The following is a 24,150-nucleotide window of genomic DNA, read 5'->3' as shown; positions in this document are numbered from 1 at the left end:
CCGGAGCCCCTCGGAGCCGGGACAAGCTCCTGCCTCGCCCTGGGAAAAGCTGGGGCCGTCCCGGAGGCCGCGGGGAGGAAGGAAAGAAGGGAGGAAGGAGACGTGGCCGGGCGCTACAGGCTGGAGGGGGGTGTGTTCCTGTTGGGACGGGCAGGCTGGGACAGGGACAGTGCCAGCCGCGTCCCCAGCCGTGGCCACTTGTCACCGCAGGCGCTGGCACAGCACAAACCTGTGTGGCAGCTCAGCCTCTGCCCTCAGTGCAGGGCCATCTGCTCCCTAAGGGGGAAGAGGGGCTTCACCCGCGCTTCCCGGGGGGGAGAAGGGCGGGAGCAGCCCGGAGGTGGCAGGGCTCCGGCTGGTGACACCCTGGGGACATGCCCGGGGCTTCAAGCGTGGCCGGGGACTGGGGGAGAAGCTGAGACCGGAACAAATGGAACATCAGCCCGGACTCCACCGGGATTCCCGGATCCCGCAGCTCCGCGGGCAGGATTGGGACGCTCCAGGGATGCTCTGGAAGGGCCAGGGGGGAATTTAGGACGCTGTGGCCATCGCGGGGACCCCACAGCGGGGAAAGCTCAGCCCCGGGCCAGCACTCTCCAAGTGCTGGAGCTGGCAAAGCTTTGCCGGATCCGCCGAGCCCTCAGCAGCGAGGGAAGAGCCGGAGCTCCCCCGGGACACACCGGGACACACCGGGACACACCGGGGCACGTCCCCTGCTTGGGGACCCCGGGACAGCCTCCAGCCCTGCTCCTCTGCCTGCCCAGTGCCCGCTGGCAATGGGGAAACTGAGGCACGGAGCGGTGGGCAGCGCTGTTCCCCGGGCGGGGGGTGCCCGGTGCGGTGTCACCCGCGCGTCCCCGTCCCCGCCGCCCCACGGACGCTGCTCCCCGGGCCCAGCAGGTGGCGCCCCGCGCCCGCCGGTGTCGCGGACGGGCACCGGGAACCGGGGGGAACCGGGGGGAACCGGGGGGAAGCGGGGCGAGCTGTGGTGGAGCCGACTGGGCTGCACTGGGCTTGTCTGTGCTGGGATACACTGGACTGACTGCTCTGGACTTTACTGGGCCATGAAGAGCATTGCAGTGGTGGGCTGCACTGATCTGTGCTGGGCTACACTGGGCTGTACTGGGCTGTACTGGGCTGTACTGGGCTGTGCTGGGCTGCACTGGTCTGTGCTGGGCTGTGCTGGTCCATGAAGAGCATTGCAGTGCTGGGCTGTACTGGGCTGTACTGGGCTGCACTGGGCTGTGCTGGGCTGGACTGGGCTGGAGCTGTTCTGGACTGCTCTGAGCTGTGCTGGGCTGTGCTGGGCTGCTCTGAGCTGTACTGGGACAGTTTCCTCCCTCCCGAGCTGGTGCTGCACCCCGGGCAGCAGCTCCCAGTCCCCCGGGCTGGGTCAGCTCCCCTGGCCTCATCCACGCCCCACGCCGGGTGAAGGAAGGAGGCTGCTGGGGCTGAAGTGGGTTCACACGCACTCTGAGGGAAATCTGTTGGTTCGGGGTGGACTTTGTACCTCTCTTTGTGCGTGCGTGTAACAATTAAGTGCAGGAGGGAAAGCCCCGCTGTGTTTTCACAACATTTATTGCCCTTTCTAGGAGGAACTTGGCATTGGAGAGATGCAGCATCCCGTGCTGTGTGGGCAAAATGCTGCTGGTGGGAGCTGCGTGTGTCCCAGACACCCCAGCTTCCCTCCAGCCCGTGGCTCCTGGCATCCCCAGGGGCTCCCAACCCCTCCATGACCCTTTCTCCGTGCGCAGACCTCGTTCCTCGTGAGCACTGTGTCCCCCAGCTCTGTTTCTCTGGTGTCCCCACGGCCCCTCCTTGTTCCAGCCAGCTTTTTGCTGGAGCTGGTGTCTTTCAGGGGGGAAACGCTCCCGGCTGGGCCTGTGAGGGCTTTGGGGAGGAGCGGGGATGTCTCCAGGTGGCATCCAGGGTGGCACCCTGAGTGACCCCACTGGTGCCCAGTGCCGAGCCACTCTCCTGCCTGTGGCGTGAGCTGGGCAGCCCAACAGGAGCTGGGGTGGCAGCCAAGCAGATGAGAAAGAGCCCTCAAAAATCACCCCTGGCAGCACAAGGATGTCTCCCTGTGACTTGTCCCCTCTTCTCCACGTGGCTTTGCCCTCATCCCCGGGCTGGTGGCACGGCTGCGTGTCCCTCCCCTGTGCTTGCAGAGGGGGATCCCCCAAACCCTGCTCCTCTTGGGGGGCCAAGGACGGCGCTGGGAGCCCCCGGGGCGCTCCTGGGGGCAGCGAGGAGCCCCCAGCCCAGCGCACGGGGTGGCCGCAGCTCCAGAACCCCGCGAGCATCCCCGCTAGCGACACCGGGGACCCCCGGGGGGGGGACACCGCGCACCCCCCTCACCGTGTCCCTTCGGGGGCGAGGCAGAGAGCACGATCACACCCTTTATGCAAATCTTTGCGCGGCGATTGGCCGGGGCGGGGCCGGGTTCCGCGGCCGGGCTATAAGATCGGGGGAACAATGCGCCCGCGGTCCCGGCTCGGGGGCTGGCGCCGGGGTGGGGGTCCCCCCTCATCCCTGGGGCTGCCCCTCTCCTGAGCGCCCGGTCTTCTCCCGGCCGCCCCCTTCCCCGCGCCGAGATGGAGCTGGACTCGTACCAGCACTACTTCTACGATCACGACGCCCAGGAGGATTTCCACCGCTCCACGGCGCCCAGCGAGGACATCTGGAAGAAGTTCGAGCTGGTGCCCACGCCCCCGCTGTCCCCGCTGGGCACCCCCGGGGAGAAGGGGTGCTGCTCGGGGGCGGAGGAGCGCCCGGGATGGCTCTCCCGGTACTGCCTGGCCGGGGAAGAGCCGGAGTACCTCATCGGGACGGGGCAGATCTTCGGCAACCTGAGCGCTTTCATCCTCAAGGATTGCATGTGGAGCGGCTTTTCGGCGCGGGAGAGGCTGGAGAAGGCGATGACAGAGAAACTTTCCACGGGCACGCAGAGAGCCACCCCGCACAAGCCATCCTTCGCGCAGGATTTTGGCTTCAGCAGCTCCGTCAGCGAGTGCGTGGATCCCGCCGCCGTCTTCCTTTGCCCGCTGGCCGAGAGCAAGATCCCCGCATCCTCGGGGTCCGAGGGCCAGAGCGATTCCGGTAAGGGACGGAGCCGCTCGGCCGCCGGGTGCCAGCCGTGCCCCCAGCCTGGCGTGGGGAACACGCGTGTGCGTGCAGGGAGCCTCCCAGCCGGGCTGCGCCTTTGTTGAGCCTCCGAGCGAGCCCCGGTCCCGGCCCCACGAACAAAGCGGGCTCGGCCGTTCCCCCTTCCCGCGGGGTTCCTGCTCCGCAAAGCCCTGTCCCTCTCGGGAGGGTGCGTGGGGCTCCCTCCGGCTGTTGCCCGGGACTCTGGCGGTCCCTTTCCCTCGTCCCGGCCCCACGGAAACCTCGTGGGAAGGTTGAAGGGCGAGTTTGCATCTCCCCGTGCGAAGTTTGGGGTTCTGAGCGCCGCTCCGCCTCCGGCTCGTCAATTCGGCTGCTCCCCCTTCTTCCTCCCACGGCCCACCCGGGACGGGCTTCCCTCGGGACAAAAGGCAAAGCATGCCCTGGGGGCGGCAGGTTTGGAGCAGCGGCGTGTCCCCCGAGGCGCTGGCTCGGTAGGACGGGCAGGAAGAGCCGCCCCGGCTGCGGCGCGTCCCAGCCCGGCCTCGGGGCGCGCCTGCCCGTCCCGTCCCGCGTGGGGTGTGCGGGGCGTTCACACGGGGACACCCCCGAACTGCTCCCCGAGGGCAGCGTGGTGCCGCTGCCCCGCATCTCTCCAATCTCACGCCAATTTTCGGCGCTATTTGCGAACACCCCGCGGCTCTGCGCACCCGCCGCGGCCCGTGCGTTGTTTCCGCGGCTCCCGCGGAGGCCGGGCTGGCTCGGCTGCCGTGGGAGCGCTGCCGCGGTGCCGTGACCCCGTTAATAAATCTGCCGGTGGCCGCCACCTGCGCCGGTGAGTCACGGCGCGGGGCTTAATGCCATTAGTGGCCCGGGGACTGTAAGCCAGGTCGCGGGCGTTAAGAGGCTTAACCCAAAGATGCGGGGGCCCCTCGGGGGCCGCGGGGATGCCGGTGGGGTCCCGGTGTCGCGGGGGTCCCGGAGGGGTCCGGCCGCGCCACGTGGGCGCCGAACAAAAAGCAACAGATTGCAAACAATGAGAGGGGCAGCGCTGATGGACAGGAGCGCGGACCAATGGAGTGGCAGAACAGCCGGCCGGCCCCGTGGGACAGCCAATGGGCGTCTGCGGGAGGCGGGGCTAGGCGGGCTGAGTTTTATTAATGAGCGTGTGTGTGCGCGGGGCTGAGACCGCGCGGGTTGTGACACTGATGAGTGTCCCCCTCTAAAGGAGCTCCAGTGTCGGGGCGTTTGGGCTTCCTGGGCTGAACCCCAAGGCCTGGAAGGTTTGGGGTGTCGGCTGGGGTCGCTATCAGAAGCCCACAGCTGGCCCCTTCACAGGGGAATGGGGGCCAGGCGTCCGCCCACGATGCTGGTGGGGGCTTGAGCATCTCGGGGGACCTTCAGCAAGCTGCTCTGTTTTCCCTCAAAGCCGAGGAAAAAAGTTGGAGGCCCGTCCCCTAAAGTGGGAGCAATCGCAGGGATGTGTCTGGAGCCTGCTCACCTCGCTGTCCCCAAGGCCACTGAGCTTGGACAACAGCAGTGCCAACAGGCAGAATGGGGCCAGTTATGCTTTATTGAGGTCTTTCTGTTCCTGGGCTTGAGACGCCTTTGAGGTTCAGAGTCTGCTGTAGGGACCTCTTCACCTCTCGCTCCCTCCCTGCACAGTGGGGGATTGTCCCCTCTGTCCCCGGCAAGCCGGGGCTGAATGGGCTTTATCACTTGTGAAAAGTAACAAGTCACCGAGGTGGGAAGCTGCAGCCAGGAGAACAAAGGGTGCTCCTGCCCTTATATCCCTCATTTACAATTCCAATGGGCCATGAAAGCGCCCGACCGGGATGAACTTTGGAACCAGGCTGTCCCAGCATCCTGCTCCTCCAGTTCCCCCCACCTCGCAGGAGGGCTCGGCTGTTTCTCTCCTGATGATCCTTTATGGTGAAGACATGTTGCTCCTGGTGCTGAAGTGAGGCGGAAGTAAAGCCTCCCAGTCCAATTTTGGGGGACCAGGCACAGGAAACAGGGAGGGAATTCCAATTTTGGGGGACCAGGCACATGAAATAGGGAGGGAATTCCCATTTTGGGGGACCAGGCACACGAAACGGGGAGGGAATTCCAATTTTGGGGGACCAGGCACAAGAAACGGGGAGGGAATTCCACTCCTTCCCACGTGATGGTATTGAAGGCACACTTGAATCACTCAATCCCTCCTGGAGGTCGCAGAGCTTGCAGTGCATGACCAAACTTTAGTGGGGACCCCCAGAAAGGTGACAAAGGGTGACTGGGCATTCCCAGCTGACGGGGACTTGTTCTTTCTTTTTCGTGAGAGCAGAAGGTGAAGAGATCGACGTGGTGACAGTGGACAAGAGACAGTCTCTCAGCCTGAGGAAGCCGGTCACCATCACGCTCCGTGCCGACCCCCTGGACCCCTGCATGAAACGTTTCCACATCTCTGTCCACCAGCAGCAGCACAACTACGCCGCCCGCTCGCCGCCGGACTCCTGCCCCCCGCCCGAGTCACCCCAGCAGGACCGGGAGGAGGACGAGCCCCCCGGCGCCGTGGAGCCAACCCCGGCCGTGCCCCTGCCCGAGCCTGGCTTGCCAAAACCCAGCAGCAGCCCCGGCTCGGACAGCGAGGACGTGGCCAAGAGGAAAAACCACAATTACCTGGAGCGCAAGCGGCGCAACGACCTGCGCTCGCGCTTCCTGGCCCTGAGGGACCAGGTGCCCGGGCTCGCCAGCTGCCCCAAGACCCCCAAAGTGGTGATCCTGAGCAAATCCTCGGAGTACCTGCAGTCCCTGATCAGCGCCGAGAGGAGGATGGCGGCCGAGAAGCGGCAGCTGCAGCTGCGCCAGACCCAGCTGCTCAAACGGATTGCTCACCTGAAGGGGCACTAGCACCCGGTGCCCCCCGCCCTGCTCCCCACCGACCCCCAGCTCCTTCTCAATTTGCACATTTTTTTTAATTTTTTGGTTGCTCGTGGAACTGCTGGCCCCGGGGACTGGAGCACGTGGCAGTGGGGATGGGTGCACAGCAGAGACCCCAACAGCCTCACCTGCCTGGGGTTGGCACTGGGTGTGCCAAGATTCCCCTTGTCCCTGCTGTGAAGCTTCCTCAGTGACTGCTCCAGTTCAAGAGCTCACATTTATTCCCCCTCCCTGCCATTTGCCACCGACGGCATCCCCGGGAGCCACCCCTGGGCATCCACCTAAAAACCCCAAGCAACCACGTCTGCCTTGGCTCCTGGAAGCAGGCAGGCTCCGAGCCCAGCACGGGGCTCGCCTCTGGAGAGATCCCCTGGAGGGGGTGGTGGCAGGATGTGCCTCTCCCCGGGATGGACAGCACGCCGTGGGCAGTCCCCTTGCTCGGCTGGACCGTACCTCACTCCCTCGTGTCACTTCACGCAGTAGCTGGTCCTGGATTTTATGTTCTAGAAACTGCTGCTGTAACTGCGAGTCTTATACTGGAGGCTGTGTTTTTATACTGTATTTTTGTACCACTTTTTGAGAAGTATTGCTAAAGAGTTTGCTTTTTTATATATATATAAATATATTAAAACTTTTTTTTTTTTTAAAGGGGGATTTCCTGCTGTGGGGGAGGGCTCAGTCCTGCTGCACTTTAGGGAGATCAGGAAGGGGCTGGTTCCTGCTGGACCCTTGAGCTGAGTCCTCGCAGAGGCCATTCACCCCCTTGCAGCTCTCCAAACCACCCGTTTGCAATAACAGGGAATTTTATCCCTTTCCCATCCTCGTGAGCATCCTTGTGACCCCTTTTCCCACCCTTGTGAGTTCTCCTTCACCAGCAGCCACTTAAAATCCCCAGCGAAGCTTTGGGCTTTGCAGAGGGCTGCTCTGCCTTCCCTGTCTGTGCCCTCCTGCTGCCCAGTCTGGGGGGGGCAGAGTCCCCTGTCCCCTCCCAGGGGTGCTGGCAGGGGTGGTCCCACAGGACGGCACCCTGGGGTCCCTGCTGACCTGCTGAGAACTGTTAGAATTAACACTGTGTGGATTTAGCACTTTCTTCATTACCTCATACTTCATAAATAAATAAGTTTGCAACAGCCTGGGCTGGCTTTTTCCATGCTGTGGGTTTCCATGCATCACCTTGGTGCTTCGGGGTGGGGGGGCTGCTCTGGCCCCTGGTTTTTTGGGGTATCCTGGGCATGAATAAAAATTAATTAATGAATCTGCTTTTCCCCAGGGCTCAGCTGCACCAAGACTGAGCTCTTTGTCCTGGTTTTTCTCCCAGCCCTCGAAGAAGCGGTGGTGGGGCCAGGGAAATGAATCACCTGGATTATTTTTCCTCCTTTTTAAGTGGTTTTCGTGGCAAGGAAGGGCAGAGAGCCCAGGCTGGGCTGGGAGAAGGCTTTGATGTAACCGTAAACCCCCCTAATGGGGTTTGGGGTGTGGGGTGATCACTGCCCCACGGGTCAGGGGCTGTGTCTGGCAGTAACCCTATCGGGAGAGGGGAATGCAATCCACTCACTTCCAGAGAGCTGCACATCCCAGATCTGCCGAGTGGATGAAATTATATATACGTGTGTTCTCCCTGCTGCCCCCAAACCTGACACGTTTGGGTTTCCTTTGTCCTGGCAGCAAAAGTCTTACTCTAAATGCAGCAGGGATGTGGGATTATGTTACTGCTGAGGAGCCAGGAGCCAGGAGCTGCTGCTGGAGCCTCGATCACCTGGGGAAAACCAGCCTTAAACAGCAACAGTGCCGCACAGAAGCCCTTCACCACCCGTGCCCTTCGGTGCCAGCAGCGTTTCACGCTCCGTGTTGCATCACACGGTGTCACAGCCTCTCAGAGCTGCATTAAAAGGTGCTCCCGTGACCCACAGCTTAACCAGGGAGCGGGGTGACCTAAATCTGACACCTCGCCCATGCGCAGGAGACGCAGCCCAGATGTGCCAGCCCCTCAAACGGTTATTTTTGTTGTGGTTTGGTGACACGCTCGCAGTCTCTCGTCTTTTCTCAGCTCAAGGTGACCCTCCTGAGAAGGTTCATAGCAAATCGGGTTTTTTCTCTTCGTGCTGAAGGTACAGAGGAAGTTTAAAATATTAATTATCTTTCTTGGAAGTGATGAGAGATCCACAGCCTGAGCAGAGACTGTCACCAGCGGGAGATGTCCCCAAAGCCCAAATCAAACCGAAGAACTGAGTTGCAGTTTGTAAACACCTTTGAGCTCTCCTGCGTTCATGGGTATCTACCTGAAACTTCCCTGGTTACTGGAGCACGTGTCTGCTCTCATACTGTCACGGTCAGGATGAGGGAAGGAGACTGCCAGTGCTGTGAAGTGAAGAAAATAAGCACACGGGGCTTTCCTTCTCGCTTGTTCAGCGCTGCAATTTGCGAGCGTCAGCTGCGATCATCCCAAGCCAGCCCTGCCAGGGCCTGGATCAGTTATTTTTTAATGCGCGCTGCCCTGCTAACACCCTGCTCTTTGCTGTGCCCCCCAAACCGCTTCTGCCTGCCCACCACACCTCCCCTCCCGTCCCTCTGCTGGCCCGGGGGGTGTTGTGGGCACGATGCCGCCTTCACGCCTGGGCTGGCAAATTTTTAGGACAGTTTCCCGAGGCGGCGATAATCCCTTCCCTGCCGAGGGGGGCCGGCTGCCCGCACCCCCCCGGCCCGCAGCCTCCCCTCTCCCTGTTGCCATGGCGAGGGATGCGTGTTGCCAGGGAGAGCAGCACCGCGGAGGTGCCATGGCAACGGGCTCCCCTCTTCCCTCTGTTGCCACGGAGACAGCGGCCGCTCCCCATCTCCTCCTGTTGCCGTGGCGATGGGAAGGACTCGGTGGAAGCTGCGGGGTCGCCACGGCGACGCGCCCCTCTCCGTTGCTATGGCAGCAGCCCCCGCGCATCATCTCTGCCCCGTTGCTATGGCAACAGCCCCGCTCCCCATCGCTTTGCCCCGTTGCTACGGCAACAGCATCCTTCCCACCCGCTCCTGAAAAAGGGACCGCGGGGCAGAACCCCGAGCGTGGCCAAGGGCGTGAGGGGCTTGGGGGGGTAACGGGGGACCCGAAAAGGGCCCGCGGGACCGGGGATGGGTTCGGGCACCCGGCACACCGGGAGGGGACCGGGCTGGCTGTGAGGACCCGGCGCACGGAGCGGGGGGGACAGAGGGGCACGGAGGTGGCTGGAGAGGGGAGCCCCGGCGGGCAGCGGCGCACGGAGCTCGGGGCCCGGCCCCGTCCTCCCCGCGGGCGGCCCCGGCCCCGGTCCCGGCCCGCCCCCGTCCCGCCCGCCCGTCCCCGGCCGGGCCATGGCGGCGGCGGCCGCGCTGTGCCTGGGCCGGGCCCCGCGGCCGCCGCGGCCGCTCGTGGTGATCCTGGGAGCCACCGGCACCGGGAAATCGGCGCTGGCGCTGCAGCTCGGGCTGCGCCTCGGCGGGGAGATCGTCAGCGCCGACTCCATGCAGGTACGGCCGGCGCCGGGGAGGCCGCGGCCGGGCCTGGGCCGGGAGGAGCCGCGGCCGGAGCCCCGGCGGAGCCTGCGGCTGGGCCGGGGGTGGGAGCGGCTCGGCCTCTACCGGGGGCGGCCTGGGCTGCACCGAGAGGGCTCTGAGCTGTACCGGGGGAGGTCCGGCCTGTACCGAGGGGGGCCTAGCCTGCACCGGGAGGACTCTGAACTGTACCGGGGGAGGTCCGGCCTGTACCGAGCGGGGCCTAGCCTGCACCGGGAGGGCTCTGAGCTGTACCCGGGGAGGTCCGGCCTGTACCGAGAGGGGCCTAGCCTGCACCGGGAGGGCTCTGAGCTGCACCGGGAGGGCTCTGAGCTGTACCGGGGGAGGTCCGGCCTGTACCGGGGCCTCCTGGCCTGCACCGGGGGCCGCCCGGGCTGTACCGGGGAAAGTCCGAGGTGGGCCTGGAGGGGCAGCAGGGCCCGGTCAGGGCCTGGAGAAGCTCAGCCCCGGAGGCTCCGAGCAGGTTCCCTCCGGTTCCCTCGGGCCCCGTGTCCGGGTGCGTGCAGGGGAGAGCTCACGGGATGGAGGCTGCCCGGTGAATGCGCTCCCGGTGCCCCTGTCCCCGTATCCCTGTCCTGTCCCTGTATCCCTGTACTGTCCCTGGTGCCCCTGTCCCTGTATCCCTGTCCTGTTCCTGGTGCCCCTGTCCCTGTATCTCTGTCCTGTCCCTGGTTCCCCTGTCCCTGTATCTCTGTCCTGTCCCTGGTGCCCCTGTCCCTGTATCCCTGTCCTGTCCCCATATCCCTGTCCTGTCCCCGTATCCCTGTCCTGTCCCCGTATCCCTGTCCTGTCCCTGGTGCCCCTGTCCAAGCCCTGGACCCACCCTGTCTCATCTCCAGTGTCCCTGTCCCAGTGTCCCTGTCCTGTCCCCAGTTCCCCAGTCCCAATGCCCACCCCTCCGGCAGTTGTTTGGCTCGTGTGACAGCGCCTCTGTGTTCTCTCCCTGTCCTGTGGGCTCTGAACACAACCAGAACTGCGGAGTTTGTTCAAAGTGTTTGTTTAAGCCCCCCATCCCCAATAAATTCACCGAATGAAACCGGAGCGAAGGTGTTTTAATTTTAACCCACCAGAAGCTGCAGAGAGGTGTAAAGGGTTGAGTAAGGGGAGGCAGCCGCTGGAGTAGCTTGGTAGTGAGCAACACACAGGGTGGTGTCTTCTGGCATCAGCAAAGGGACACCAAGAGATTTGGGGAAAAGTGTTAAAAATTATACTTTCTCCTTGCCAGTGACAGTGCCTGTGGTCTCATCTCTCACTGCAGGCTGCAGTGTGGAATATATCAGTTGTGTGGTTGGGAGAAGTCAACAGCAAGGAGCCAAAACTCTTTTTTTGGTCTTAATTTTGTTCAGCTACAAGAGCTTTGTCACAGGATGGACATTTCAGCCACCACAAGAATAACAGTGTTGCTGCTGTTGTTTATCAAAATATTTTCCTTACTGATGCACACTTTCACCGTTCACTTCCTGTGGTGCCTGAACTTTCCATCGAGTTTAATGTTAAATGTGTTTATTATTCCGTGTAAAAAGGTGTTTTCTGCCAGCAACACCCTTTGTGCTGCTCTGAGATCAAATCCTGCTGTCCTGTGCCCACCTCCCTGTTTCCTGGTCACTGTTTGTGTCCCACTGAGCTAAATTTAAAACCTCACTCTCCTGAATTTGGGACAAGCAATCAGAAAGTAATTTCATGCAATATTTCCCTTAAGCTCTTGGGGAAAGAGTGAGGCCTGAGCTGAACTGAAATCCCGAGAGGACAAAACACGAAGAGCAGGAGCTTTGCCCATCTAATATTGGGGAAAAGGCTGCTGGCTTGGCCCATGACCACAAGGCTGCATCCCGAGCTCTGCAGGTCTGCTGGGAGCCTCCTGGCACGCCGTGAAATCCTGCTGGTGGATGTTTCAGAGCTGAATCCCTGCTGGTGGATGTTTGGGAGCGTGCGTTCTGTGCCCTGCTCCTTCCAGGCCCCACCATGGGAATGCGGGCAGCGCGGGCAGGACGCTGCTGCCGGCGCCCGAAGGCATCCAGGCTCCAGTGGCTCTTGTCCTGCTTTCCTTTTAATCTCATTCTAGCGTGACTGTGGAGCCAGGGCCCAGCAGCTCGGCTGCTTTATCCCGTAATGCAGCGTGCTGGCGAGGCGGGGGAGCCCCCGGCACGGCCCCCACCGACCCCCGGTGCCCCCCAGCCGGGGCTCCTTTCTCGCTGCCTTTGTTCCCCGCGCCGTGTCCCCCTGCCACGCAGGGCTGGCTCTGCTGTCCTCATCACTGGGGTTTGGAAATGGAAATCCCCATTGCTCGTTGGGGATTGACAGCTGCCAGCGGCCGTGTCGCCCTCAGCCCCCTCTGTGCATTCATTGCTGGGCTCTGAGCAGCGCTGACAAATGCTGGCAGTGTTTTGGGCAGCTGCCGGAGTGGGAGCCAGGCTGGGGAAGGGGCTGGGGAGCCCCGAGCCCACCTGTTCCCACACACAGGCACCCCTCTATCCATCTCCAGGGTGTTTTCGTCATGGCTCTGAGTCGCTGTGCTCAAATTACAGACTTAACTGCTGCCTGCTTGCAGCTCAGGAGCTCTGGTTAATCTGCTGGCCTCTTAATCTTTCTTTTTGTCCTTTCTGTTGCTGTTTGTCATCCCAGGGAGTTTGGTTGAGGAGTAAATAATTCCTCGGAGAGCCAGGCAGGGTGAAGTTTCTTCATTCCTGGCAGTGAACATGCAGGGATCCCTGTGGCAGCTTGAGGAGGGCCCCATGCACTCATGATCCCACTGTCCCTTCTGGGTCCCACTGTCCCTTCTGGATCCCACTGTCCATTCTGGATCCCACTGTCCCTTCTGCATCCCACTGTCCCTTCTGGATCCCACTGTCCATTCTGGGTCCCACTGTCCATTCTGGGTTTCTCCCTTGGCAGTGGTGATGCAGTTGCTGTAGCACACATTCACCAGTCAGTGTGTGGAGCCAGGACATCTCCAGAGCCTTTGCAGGGATCAGGGCAGGGAATCAATCGTGCTCTCCTTGCACCTTCGCTTGGTTTGGGTCCTCCACGCCCCTCTCCAGCATGGCCTCTGTGAAATCCTGCTGTTTTCCTGGCCATAGATGGCCTGGATGTGTTTGGGGTCTGTCGTGTCACCTCCTGCACTCCTTGCACTCAGGGTGAGCATGGTGCTTTCCCCGCAGCGGTGACAGAGTTTGGAATGATGCACAGAACTAGTGGCAGAACAAAGATTTGGGAAAACCTGCCCTTCTAGGCCTGCAGATCTGGAAAACGGTGGGGGTTCGTGTGTCCTGCCTCAGTTTCCCCACCTTTTCCAAGGGGCAGCGCTGACCTTCCAGCCCGGCGCAGAGGTGGGAGGACGCCGTCAAGGCTAAGCATCTTTAGCGCTGCCTTGTGCTCCGTGTCTCGGAGCCCGGCTGCTCCAGGCTGCTGCTAATCTGTTTTGGGGCCTTAGAAAGCAACAAAGGCTTATCTGAGCCGCTGGCTGAAAATAGAAATGAGTGTCAGGAGGACGTCTCGGTGCGAGGCCCTGCCGACAGCCAGCTGGTGGAAACCTTCTCGGGGCTTACTGCCCGTGTGTAAAAGGCTGCCTTTGTTTCCTCCCAGCCCACACACTGACACCGCATTCCTCCCCTTGTTGCCAGATATTGCGGGTGTTTAATCTGCAGGAGAAGCGGGGACAGCAGCCTGAGCTGTGTGTCCTGGATGCGCCCGTGCAGGGCACTGGGAGCTGCTGGCTGATTCCGAGCCGCCCGTCAGCCCTCTGTGCTCGCTGTGATTTCAGGCAGGCAGTGGGAATTGGAGGAGCTGGAGGGTTGGAAATGGGGAGAGCAGGCACGGAGCCAAAGCTCACTGCATTCAAAGCCTTCCTGTGCCGGCTGGAGCCCGTGTTGAACGGAGCTGCCAGCCCAGGGATCAATAAGCTGCCTGCAGCCACGGGGCACGTTGGCAGAGCTGCCTGTGGGCCCGTCCTGCCTGCTCACCGTCCCCTGGGGCAGCTGCCTTTCTGCAGGCTTGGGTTGCCCTCCCTCTCCCCCTCGCTTCCTGCCCCCTGGGCGAGCCTTTTGGGATGGGAGCAGGAGCCAGCCCCGGCTCTCCCAGGGCTGGAGTTAAGCAAGGCGGGAGCAGAGCTGGTTCAGCCGCCCCGGCAGCTCCAGCAGCTCGCATGACTGCTCCAGGCGGGGCTGGGGCTTCCCTGCTCCACTAACCTGACATCGTCCCTCCGTGCCTGGTGCCCGTGGGTCACCTCTGTGTCACCTTGTCCTCCTGTCTGGGACCAGGGGAGCAGCGGGTGGAGGCCACGCTGCAGCAGGAGGCTCGGCGGCTTCTCAGAGGGGATTAAGGGGAAATTTATTTCTTGTAGTCTGGCTGGGGTGGTTTCTGGGGGGGATGGAGGAGGAAATGAGTACAGCCATTTCCAGTCCTTTTCCCCATCATCCCGGTTTATCCCATGCTGGGAGACTTCTCTTAAGCAGGAAGGCTCTGAGAACTAAACACGTCCTTCCAAAGCACCTCCTTGGCCACCTCCTGCTCAGTCCTGGGCACAGCACAGAGCTGGGCTGGACAGAGAGGCTTTATGTGCCCCACTGTGAGCTGCCAGCTCACAGAGGAGGGTTGTGTTTGCACGGGAAGCAGGGTGAGGAGCTGTCCTCGCTTCTCCTGTCTGGAATCTGCTCTGTGCTGCAGGAAGCAGTCAGTGATCCTTGTCCCCACAAGGATCTGTGCTGTGCTGGAAACGTTTGGGGAGCAGCACACCTGAGCTTTTAGCTGCAGCAGCAGATGAGAGGGTGGCAGCTTGGAGGCCCTAATTTTGGAGCTCTGTGCTGGGCTGGTGACACTGCCGAGGCTCTGGCTGCACTGTCCAAGAGCTCAATCAGCCCTCCCACCCCTAATTACAGGCTTGTATCAAAGCAGGAAAGCAGTCACGAGCGGTTGGACTCCACGGTTCATCTCCCGTGGGCAGGAACAAACAGAGAGAGGCAGCTTGGCCCTGGCAGGAGCAGGTGTTGGCAGGATTCCTGCTGCCCTGCCTGAATGTGGCACGTGCCCCTGCTGTGCCCCTGCTGTGCCCCTGCCTGTGTGCTGCCTGCCCCGGGCACCAGCAGGGGCTGGGAGGGGTGCCTGGGACACGGGGAAGTGGTCAGTGCAGGTCTCACGGGACACAGAGGTGAAGCACAGGCTCTTCTCTTCCCCAGGTGTACAAGGGCTTGGACATCATCACCAACAAGGTTTCCCCGCAGGAGCAGCGTCTCTGCAGGCACCACATGATCAGCTTTGTGGATCCCCTTGTCTCCAACTACACCGTGGTGGATTTCAGGGACAAAGCCGTGCCTCTGATATCCTGGCGTGCTGCAGCCTGCCTGGCTGAGCAGGAATGGGCTTCCCCCCTCCAAGGCCAGAGGGATCCATGTTTGGGCTCTCCACATCCCATCTGACTGTATTTTTCCAGAGGATTCTGCTGGTGAGAGGGGCTTGGGGCTTCTTTTGCCCAGCTAACCCTCAGGACAGCCCGGGGAAGATCTGTGCTGAGTGTTGCCCTCCCTGGCAGTCCTGAGGTGTCCCTGAGTTTTGGTGGTGGCTGGCAGAGGTGACAGAGAGTAATGGGAGGTGAGGGACACCTCTAACCCTGTCCTGCAGCCTTGCTGGTTCCCTGGGGCTGGGAGAGTGGGATCTGAGCCCCAGACTGCTGCTGCCACAGCCTTCCCCCCTGCTCTGCATCTCTGCTCATGCTCCTTGACTCTGACACATTGAAGATATCTTTGCCCGGGACAAGATCCCCATAGTTGTGGGAGGAACCAACTACTACATCGAGTCCCTGCTCTGGAAGGTCCTTATCAACACCAAGGTACTGTGGGGGGCTGTGAATCCCTTTGGGAAAGGATGAATCCCATGTTTAGGGCAGATTTCCTGCAACTTGGCACGGTGCTGTCCCTGCTGGAGAGGGGCGAGGGGACCCCAAAGCCCCTCCTTCACCCCATGGCTCTGGGGGATCGTGTTGCTTGCACAGGGTTTGGTTCAGAGCTGTCCTGTGACCCACAGGAGAAGCCCAGCGGGCTGGATAGTGACAGGAAAGTGGAGCTGGAGCAGCTGGACAGTGCTGAGCTCCATCGGCGCCTGAGCCAGGTGGACCCCGAGATGGCGGCCAAGCTGCACCCCCACGACAAGCGCAAGGTGGCCAGGTGAGCTTGGCGTGCCAGGGGCAGGAGGTGCCAGGGCCCAGCACCCCTTCCCGAGGGAATTGTGTGCCTGGGAGCACGGCAGGATGAGCATTCCCACCCCGGGTGGATGCTCCTGGGTTCTTAGCCGGTGCCGGGGACTCTCTGGGATCTGAGCCCTTTGGCCACGCAGCCCCAGCCTGAGCTGCCTCTGGGGTCGGGGCTGTGCTCTGGGGCTGCTCCCGCTCCGTGCCGCAGCAGCAGAGGGTTTGTCTGGAGCTATTTAAAGAGCAAGCTGCCCTGCTGGCTGAGTAACATAGCTGAGCTCTGTGGGAACAGCACGGCAGCAAGACCAGGCTTGCTGCTCGGTCCCAGCCGAGCCCTGGCCCCGGGGAGCAGAACACCGCCCACCCCATTCGCACGGTGCAGGGGGATGGAGGGTGGGGCACCAGCACAGCTCCTCCGGCTCCCTCCCTCCCTGCCTGGGCTGGGTAAAGCTCCACAGCAGCATCTCAGCGCCGGTTCCTTCCCTGCAGGCCTGCCTGGCTGGAAAGGGCAGGGCTGGAGCCAGATCCCTGTCCCCTGCAGGACTTGTCCCTGTGCCAGGCAGGAGTGGGTGGCTGTGCTCTGGGCTCCTCGGGTGCCAGCGCCGCGCCCCCAGGACCTGGGTGTGCGGGGATGCCGGGCACGGGACGGGGCTGGAACCTGCCCTCCCCCCACATGAGAGGGTTGGATCTCAGCGAGCGTCTGCGGTTCCGTCTGCTGGAGCCCCCGGGGCTGCTGGGGGAATGGGAACGCTGATTCTCACCCAGCCTCTGAGCTCTCTGTCTCTGCTTCCAGGAGCCTCCAAGTGTTTGAAGAGACAGGAATCCCTCACAGTGAAATCTTGCACCAGCAGCAGGAGGAGGAAGGTGGGGGGCCCTTAGGTGGGCCCCTGAAATACCCTCATTCCTGCATCTTGTGGCTCCATGCAGACCAGGCAGGTGAGAGCGAGCTCCTGGCTGGCTGAGGAAGGGCTGACTCCCTGCTCCTCACCTGGAGAAGGCAGCAATTCCTCTGGCATCAGTGGGTGTGACAGAGAGCTCCCTGACCTGCCAGGCTCTGCCTTCCTCAGGTGGAGCAGCAGCCTGGCAGTGCTGGCTCCTGCCCTGGCAGGCTGTGCAGCCCCTCAGGACGCGGCTCCCTGCAGCTCGGCGTGTCCTGCTCTCCTCCTGCAGCTCTGGATGCACGGCTGGAGCAGCGGGTGGATGACATGGTGGCTGCGGGGCTGCTGGAGGAGCTGCGGGACTTCCACCGCCGCTACAACCGAGAGAAGGTGGCAGAGAACCGGTGGGTGAGCAGCCAGATCCTCTCTGCTCCTCCCTCTGGAGGTCTCCCACTGTGACCCCTGCCTTTGGTTCTCCAGGCAGGATTACCAGCACGGCATCTTCCAGTCCATTGGCTTCAAGGAATTCCACGAGTACCTCGTCAGTGAAGGGAGTTGCTCACCCGAGACCAGTGCCCTGCTGCTGGAGAAAGGTGGGAGGAGTGCCCTGTGTGCCCCACAAAGCTGCGGGTGACACCACAGGATGCTCTAAACCAAGGTCACGGCCCCAGCTGCACCCTTCTCTCTGCATTTCCCACTTCTGCCAGCCCGGAGGGGCAGGGACTCGTTTTCCAGTGGTTGGAGAGCATCTCTGAGCACACCCAGAGCAGCCCCTCCCTCCCCTCAGGCCTCCTCGCAGGATGTGCAGGGGACAGGTGACCTGGGAGCTGCAGCAGGTCCACCTGGGTGATGGGATCCCAGCTGGGATGTGAATGCTGTGGAGAGCAGGGCTAGAAAAGAGGACAGAAGCAGAACTCAGCAGCTCTGTGGTGACGAGGAATGTGGGGATCAGCCGGCAGGGATGAACCCTTTGGTGCTGTGTTACTCTGGAATGTCTGGACTGATGCTGGAGGGGAGCTGCTCTCCACACGGGGAGGAGCCAGGCAAAGTCCATCTGTGCCAAGGAGGGTTCGGTGTGGAAGAAGAGACTGCAGAAACCACAGAAATGATAAAAGGCTTGAAAACAAGTCTGATGCAGAAGGAACTTGTTGTGTCTGCTCGGGAGACGATTAGGAGGGATTTGATAAGCCTGGTACTAAATATTGGGCAGTTGTAGAGTGGTAAATCATCATCTGCTGGGTGGGATCAGCAGTCCCGGGCTCCATTTGTGCAGAGAATTGGCATTATGAGAGCAGTGCAGCACTTGAACAGGTTGTCCTGCCTGCTGAAGCTTCAGGGTGGAGGGTTTGGGCTCTCTGCACCCTGTGTTTATTCAGGGACATTTGGGGTACCTTGTCCAGCCTCTTCTCAGTGCAGGCACAGCCCCCCAGACTGACAGTAAAAATAATTCTCATGGTGCCACCCAGCACAAACTGCTTTCTTGTGTGATTTCCCTCCCCTGGAGCTGACAGCCTCTTCTCACTGACCTCTGGGTTTTTTTCCTTCTTTTTAATCCCTCTGTTCCAAAGGGATCCAGGCCCTGAAGCAGGTGACCAAGAGATACGCCCGGAGGCAGAACAAATGGGTCCGGAACCGCTTCCTGAAGCGTGAGTCCTCTGCTCCCACCTCTCCTCATGCCCCACTCCAGCTCCACAGGGGACTCTGGTGCTCTGGGGCAGCCTGTGTTTGCGAGTCTGCTCCCAACCAGACCCTCCAGGAGCCACCCAGTGTCCCCATCCACCCACGAGGCTCTGCCTCCCCCAGTCCCTTCCCGCTGGTTTGGGGTGCAGAGTGGATCTCCTGCCCCTCCTGAGCAGTGTCCTGCCTCTCATCCCAGACACTCAAGAGCCAGCTGCTCCTCCTGTACCCCTGCACCCCGTCCCCTCGCAGCCATCAGGAGGGATAAATCCCAAGCAGGGGCTCAGCCCCGTGTCAGGCACTGCAGGATGATGATGATGATGGTGATCACAACATCCCTGCGGCTTATCCTGCCAAATGCTCCTGAGGGGCTCAGGGAGGGGGTCCCCACGCACCCACACATGCTCCTGGCAGGGAGCAGAGCCCATTTGACAGCTGCCCTCCAGATTAGGAGCAGCAGCCCCGTGGCTGCTCCCAGCCCAGGCCGTGCTCTGTGCAGTGGCAGGGAGCCAGCAGGACTTCCCTATCCCAGCCCCAGCCTTGGAGCAGGGCCAGCAGCAGCAGCTGGGAGCCGGGCACTTGTTGAAAGGTGCTCAGTAGGGGCAAAACAACAATAAAATAAATAATAATAACAAAAAAAATAATAAAGAGAAGGCAGGGAGAAACTCGAGTCAGAGACGGACTTTGAAGGAGGCGCAGGAGTTTTGGCAGAGCTGTGAGCTGGGTGGCTCGGCTCACCTTTCTGGTGGCAGGTGTGCTTCAGATGGGCCTGTCAGGGGCTTGTTTGTGGGCACAGCAATAAAACCAGCACCTGCTGGGGACTGGCACGTGGAGCCTTTGATGGCTTTGTCCAGGCAGGGTCAGCCAGGTGCCCGTGGAGGGCAGGTGAGCCGTGGAGAGCAGCCAGGTCACCCAGGGAGCAGGTGCTCTCTGCTGGCAGCTCTGTCACCCTGTCCAGGCTGCAGCAAGTGCCCTGTGCCCTGGCATTGGGCCAGGGGAGACCAAAGGGGTGCCTGTGAACCTGTCCCTTGTCATTAGTAAAGCATCTCCTGCCAGGAACCAGGAGCATCAGGCCCTGCACAATCAGTTCCAGCTCTGAGGGGGAATCTGCACGCTCAGATCCCTCATCCAGGCTCCATGCCTGCGTCTCCTTGTAAGCCTGCTGTGGTGGCTTTGTGCCTGGATCCAGCTCTTTCATCTCCCAGCCTCCTGTGCACCAGGGCTGGGCTGAGGTGGTTGTGTTGTGCTGGGCTGTTGGCACGCTCAGATTCCAGAACATTCTCCCAAGGGCAGCCAGCTGTGAAGATGCTTCCCTGAGTCCTGAGGTGTTCCTGCTGCTTGCAGGAGGGAATTTTGGCTCTGGAGAGCCTGGTGCTGTTGGCTTCTGAGTGCTGATAGGAAAAAGCAGATCCCTGTGCTCCCCCTGGGCTCTGGGAGGGAGTGCTGAGGGTTTCTGGTGCTGACCTGCCCCGTTGTGTTTCTGTAGGTCCTGGGCCCAACGTGCCCCCAGTTTATGGCTTGGAGGTGTCTGATCTCCAGAGGTGGGAGGAGGATGTGCTGAAACCTGCCCTGGAGATCGTGGAGAGCTTCATCCAGGTACCAGGGAGCTGAGCTTTGACTGGCTGACTTCTCTGTGGTCTCCAGGCCCCCTCACGTGGCACACAGTGTGTCCCTGGAGCAGGGCTGGCTGTTCACATGGCCAACCTTGGCGTTTCCTTGCAGCAGTAGATTTGTTGTCTCAGCTGAGCATTTTCCCCAATGCCCAGTGCTGCACTGCTAAAACTCTGCTGTCTGCCTTGCCAGCCTGGTTCTGAGTCTGGCAAACTCCCATCCCAAGCTCTGTGAAGGTGAACACAGGTGAATTTCAGTGGCAGAGCCCAGTTTGAGGCATTCTTTGATCTGCAGGGCCGCGAGCCCCCGGCAGAGCCCCTGAGGATGGAGCAGGACCAGGAGAACAAGCGCAGCCATCGCGTGTGTGAGCTCTGTGACAGACTCATCATCGGGGACAGGGAGTGGGCAGGTAGGGCACAGGAGGGCACCTGGGAGGGCTCAGCTTCTGTGGGGTGATGGGGCAGCTGCCCTGTGGCCAGATGACCCCCAGCTCGTGATCCTGGCCTTTCAGGGGTTGTTTTAGGAGCTGTACCACAGGAATTCCCCCCTTCCCTGGGCTTCCCTCCCTTCCCAGCACCCAGGAAACACAGACAGCATCACACCAGGGATCTGTGTGTGGCATCAAGCTCAGAGCTGCTGTGTTTATGTCCTTCCCAACACTGTGGATGCTTCCTCAAAAAGCACAGAGCAAATCTCTCTCCTCCAAAGTTCTGTTGTGTAAATGAAAGTTTCTGAATGCTTTTAATAATTCAGTTTTGCTCCAATATTTCCTACTTAGGGATTTTTTTTTTCTTTTTAAACTATTCCTAGCTGTAATAGTAATAGAAAGGGATTTTCTGTTTTCCAGAGACTTACTTTAAAAGAGCTCAGCTGGAATCAGATTAAGTCAGTGAATTTATCTGTGCTGGGAGGCTCATGCTGAGAACCAGAAACAAAAAGTCATGGGGAAACTGGCTGCAGAAATGAAACTGGTAAATCTCCATGTGTTGCCCAAATACAGGATGTGCAGGGTCGTGGTTTAACCCCAGCATCTGAGCCCCCCACAGCCACTCCCCCACTCTCTGTCTCTGGGAGAGAGAATTGCAAGGGTAAAAGTGAGAAAACCTGTGGGTTGAGTTAGAGTTTAATGGAGAAAGCAAAGCAGAACAAGGAATTAATTCGCTTCTTGCCATGGTTGGGCAAATGCTCAGCCATCCCCAGGAAAACTGGGCTCCATCACATCTAACATGACTTTGGGAAGACAAATGCCATCATCCCCATGTCCCCCCTTTCCTCCTCCTTCCCCCTGGGAAGTGTGAGCTGTGTGGCCTGGGCTGTCCTGGGGTAAGCTGGGGTCAGCTCTCCCAGCTGTGTCCCCTCCAGCCCCCTGGGCACCCCCAGCCCCCTCTGCGTTGCCGTGAGGAGCAGAAAAGGCCTTGACTCAGTTCCAGAGCTGCCAGCAATGACAAAACATCCCCGAGTTATCAACCCTGTGCTCAGCACCAATCCAAACACAGCCCCAGAGCAGCTACTGTGAGGGAAATCAACTCTGCCCCAGCCAAAACAAGCAGATGAGACACAACCAAAGATAAATTTCCCAGGTTGTTGGGTTTGAAGGAGTTGCTTACTCCTGACTGGGGCAGGGAAGTGCTGGAGCAAAGACTGGAGCTGCTCCTTGGGGGAGGCTCCTCGCAGTGAGATCAGTTCAGCACCGTTGTTATTTTATCTAGTCTCAGCTGTCTCAGGAGGTGCTTTGAAGGAGCTCTGTTTGTCCAAAACTGAAAACTCTCGGGGCCTCTGTCATCCTTTAGGTCCAGAAAGTTCTGTGACTGAGTGGGAGCTCCTCGAGGTCCCCCCAGATCCCTCCATGTCCTTAGGGATGTCACCCCAGATACCAATGGATGGTGACAGTGCCTCCCTCAGCCAAGACCAGCTGTTATTCTCTGCATCCAGCTGAACTGGGCTCAGATCCTCAGATGGTGGGAGAAAAATGCTCCAAAAGCCTGGGTGTTACTTGTGCCTTCAAAAAAAAAAAAAAAAAGGAAGGTGAAAACAGTGGTGGGAACTGGGTGGATCTGTGTTCTGGTCTGTTTTCTTAGGTCAGGTGACAGGGAGTTTTGGGAACTGCTTCCCAGCACCCTGCTGGTTCTGGGGGATTTTAAAATTGTATCTGATTTTACAATTTATATGGACTTGAAGAGCACAACTCCCCAGACAGCAGCAGCAATTGGCACTTCCTCAGCACTGTAGCTTTGGTGTTGCTTGTGACAAATTGCAGGAGGTGAGACTTTATCTCAGGGTGAGGGTGACCCTCCAGCACTGTGATAAAGCAGCAGCTTTGCATGTGATTTCATCCTTTGGCAGAAAAAGAATGGCTGGAAAACACCTGAGGGCCTTGATTCAGCAGAGCACATACCCTCGTTTAATTAAGGCCCTGCTTGAAAAGTTTGTGCTTTAATTGCTGCTCTGATCTCCTGGAAAAGGCAAAACCACCCCGCCAAGATGGTCAGACAGAGCCTCCCCTGAGATAAAACCGCTGATAAGGAGGTTTGGCTGTCCTTAAGGATGTGATTTCACCCAGAAATGCAGCTCCTGCTGCTCCGAGCTGAATCCCTGGGATTACCCCTCTGTTCCCATCTGACTCCTGCCGCAGTGCTTTCATGGCTGGGCCCTGGAGTTATTCAGAAGTTGAATTCTGCTCCAGGCTTTTCCCTGGCTGCCCTGTAGGATGCACAGGATCTCCCCGGTGCTGTGGTGCAGGGATCCAGTCCTACAAATGATCCTGGCAGCTCTCCACGGGGAGCAGGGAGTTGCACAACCTCCCCTGCAGCCTGCAGAGTGCCACTCCTTGGGAAGCACATCCCCTCTTCCCTGGAGAGGCTGGCAGTGACAGCCTGGAATCTTCTGCTTACACAGAACCAGGATTTTTCCTTCTCTCAGATCTCCCTGAGGAAGTCTGGGAGCTTTGTCCTCTTCTGAGCCCTGATAGTTTGGCCTGGAAGTGTCCAGAGGAGCAGCCAGGGCAGGGGTTGGGAATTCACTTTTCTCTGGCAGTGGATTGTGCTGGGAAGGGAGGGTGCTCTGCCCTGCGTGGGGGGTTTGGCTGTTTCCTCCTCCAAATTCCACAGATTAAAGGCTCTGTTTGCCTCTTCCTCCAGCTCACACACGGTCCAAATCCCACCTGCACCATCTGAAGAAGAGGAGGAAGCTGGAGGCGTCTGGCCGTGCCGGAGGGACCGTGGGGGACAGTGGGGACACAGAGACCTCAGAGGAGGATGGCAGCCTGCCTTTGCCTTAGGCCTGGAAGAGGGAGCAGCTGTGCCTCCACCTGCATGGAGAGGAAGCTCCTTAGTCCTGGGCAGCCTTGAACCAAGGAGCTGAGTCATTTTTTTGGGGGGTGAGGCAGGTGTGTGGCGGCAAAGGCCGTCGGCTGCATGGGATCCTCTTCATGTGGCCTCATCCCGCGGTGTTCCCAGGCTCCCCCTGCCCTGCCTGCAACGGGCTGGGCCCCGGGGCAAGGCTGCTGGGAGCCTCCTCCCATGCAAAGTGTGAATTCCTGCCAGAGCTGCATCCTTGGAATGGCTGAGGTGCTGCTGTGTGGTTGTGTGGATCTCAGAGACAGAAATACCCCGACTCCTCCAGCTTGGCCGGGGGTGCAGCTCCAGAGCCGAGCGAGCTCTGCCTGCCTTTATTGTGGAGAGGATATTTTTCTTTTTTTTTGTTCTTTTACATGCAAATAAAGCTGCAGGATTATTGTGGGTTCCCCTCCCTGTTAACAAGCGCGGTTTCCTTGCTCTCTGATTCTACCTGGCCCCGGTTCCCTGCTCTGGGCACAGGGCAGGAGATCTGGTTCCTCCTCCCAGTCACCTTTTCCACAGCTCCTGAGGGAGCTGAGCAGATGTTCCCAGCCTGGTGGGGGCAGGGAGCCCTGTGCACACAGCAGGTGCAGGAGGAGCTGGCACCTGTTAAACAGGAACTTGGGAATGATCTCATCGAGTTTGCAACAGATGAGCCTGTCCTAGTTAAGGCAGAATTCCCGGGGGGTTACACTGTGGTTTGGCACTGGGAACTGGCCCTGAATTTGAATCCAAGCTACCGAGCAGCAAATTCCTGGTGCTGTGTCCGCCAGGCAGTTGGTGTCCCATTGTCGTTCCTGGAGGATGTGAGTGCCGTTTGTGCCTGGAATGCTGCTCTGGTGAAAGCAGGACAGCCTTTGGGGTTCTGGCAAATTCCAACCTGGCAGGGTTTGAGGGTTGGTAGAGCCCA

The 24,150-nt window shown here is 60.2% G+C and overlaps 2 protein-coding genes across 3 annotated transcripts; both read left to right on the top strand.

The window, feature by feature from the left end:
- The first annotated feature begins 1,443 nt into the window (after positions 1-1,443).
- MYCL (MYCL proto-oncogene, bHLH transcription factor) lies at positions 1,444-7,149 on the top strand. Its single transcript, XM_038161010.1, has 2 exons — positions 1,444-3,099; positions 5,429-7,149. Exons 1-2 carry the CDS (start codon positions 2,595-2,597, stop codon positions 5,992-5,994), a joined length of 1,071 nt encoding a protein of 356 aa, XP_038016938.1. The 5' UTR covers positions 1,444-2,594; the 3' UTR covers positions 5,995-7,149.
- A 2,173-nt stretch (positions 7,150-9,322) lies between these two features.
- TRIT1 (tRNA isopentenyltransferase 1) lies at positions 9,323-23,663 on the top strand. Of its 2 annotated transcripts, XR_005259664.1 has the most exons (12): positions 9,323-9,516; positions 14,733-14,873; positions 15,284-15,382; positions 15,577-15,716; positions 16,533-16,675; positions 16,910-17,021; positions 17,098-17,210; positions 18,186-18,263; positions 19,781-19,890; positions 20,200-20,314; positions 20,753-20,876; positions 23,043-23,180. XR_005259664.1 is itself a non-coding variant. In XM_038160824.1 (11 exons), the coding sequence occupies exons 1-11, from the start codon at positions 9,361-9,363 to the stop codon at positions 23,180-23,182; spliced, it is 1,347 nt and encodes a 448-aa protein (XP_038016752.1). In that variant the 5' UTR covers positions 9,324-9,360; the 3' UTR covers positions 23,183-23,663. The 2 variants fall into 2 exon arrangements, 1 of the variants encoding a protein (XP_038016752.1); XM_038160824.1 differs by lacking the exon at positions 20,753-20,876 and having other exon boundaries at positions 9,324-9,516; positions 23,043-23,663.
- Positions 23,664-24,150: the final 487 nt, after the last annotated feature.

This window comes from Motacilla alba, chromosome 23 (assembly GCF_015832195.1).
Source record: "Motacilla alba alba isolate MOTALB_02 chromosome 23, Motacilla_alba_V1.0_pri, whole genome shotgun sequence".
Classification (NCBI taxonomy): domain Eukaryota; kingdom Metazoa; phylum Chordata; class Aves; order Passeriformes; family Motacillidae; genus Motacilla; species Motacilla alba.
Note: the sequence above shows the minus strand (reverse complement) of the source record. Positions and strands in the feature narration are given on the sequence as shown.

Excerpts from the sequence above, each read along its gene's own strand:
- MYCL (XM_038161010.1), top strand. The coding sequence starts at position 2,595 with ATGGAGCTGGACTCGTACCAGCACTACTTCTACGATCACGACGCCCAG. Across the intron at positions 3,100-5,428 it reads CGAGGGCCAGAGCGATTCCG|AAGGTGAAGAGATCGACGTG; the intron begins GTAAGGGACGGA and ends TCGTGAGAGCAG.
- TRIT1 (XM_038160824.1), top strand. The coding sequence starts at position 9,361 with ATGGCGGCGGCGGCCGCGCTGTGCCTGGGCCGGGCCCCGCGGCCGCCG. Across the intron at positions 15,717-16,532 it reads GACAAGCGCAAGGTGGCCAG|GAGCCTCCAAGTGTTTGAAG; the intron begins GTGAGCTTGGCG and ends CTCTGCTTCCAG. Across the intron at positions 17,211-18,185 it reads TGCCCTGCTGCTGGAGAAAG|GGATCCAGGCCCTGAAGCAG; the intron begins GTGGGAGGAGTG and ends TCTGTTCCAAAG.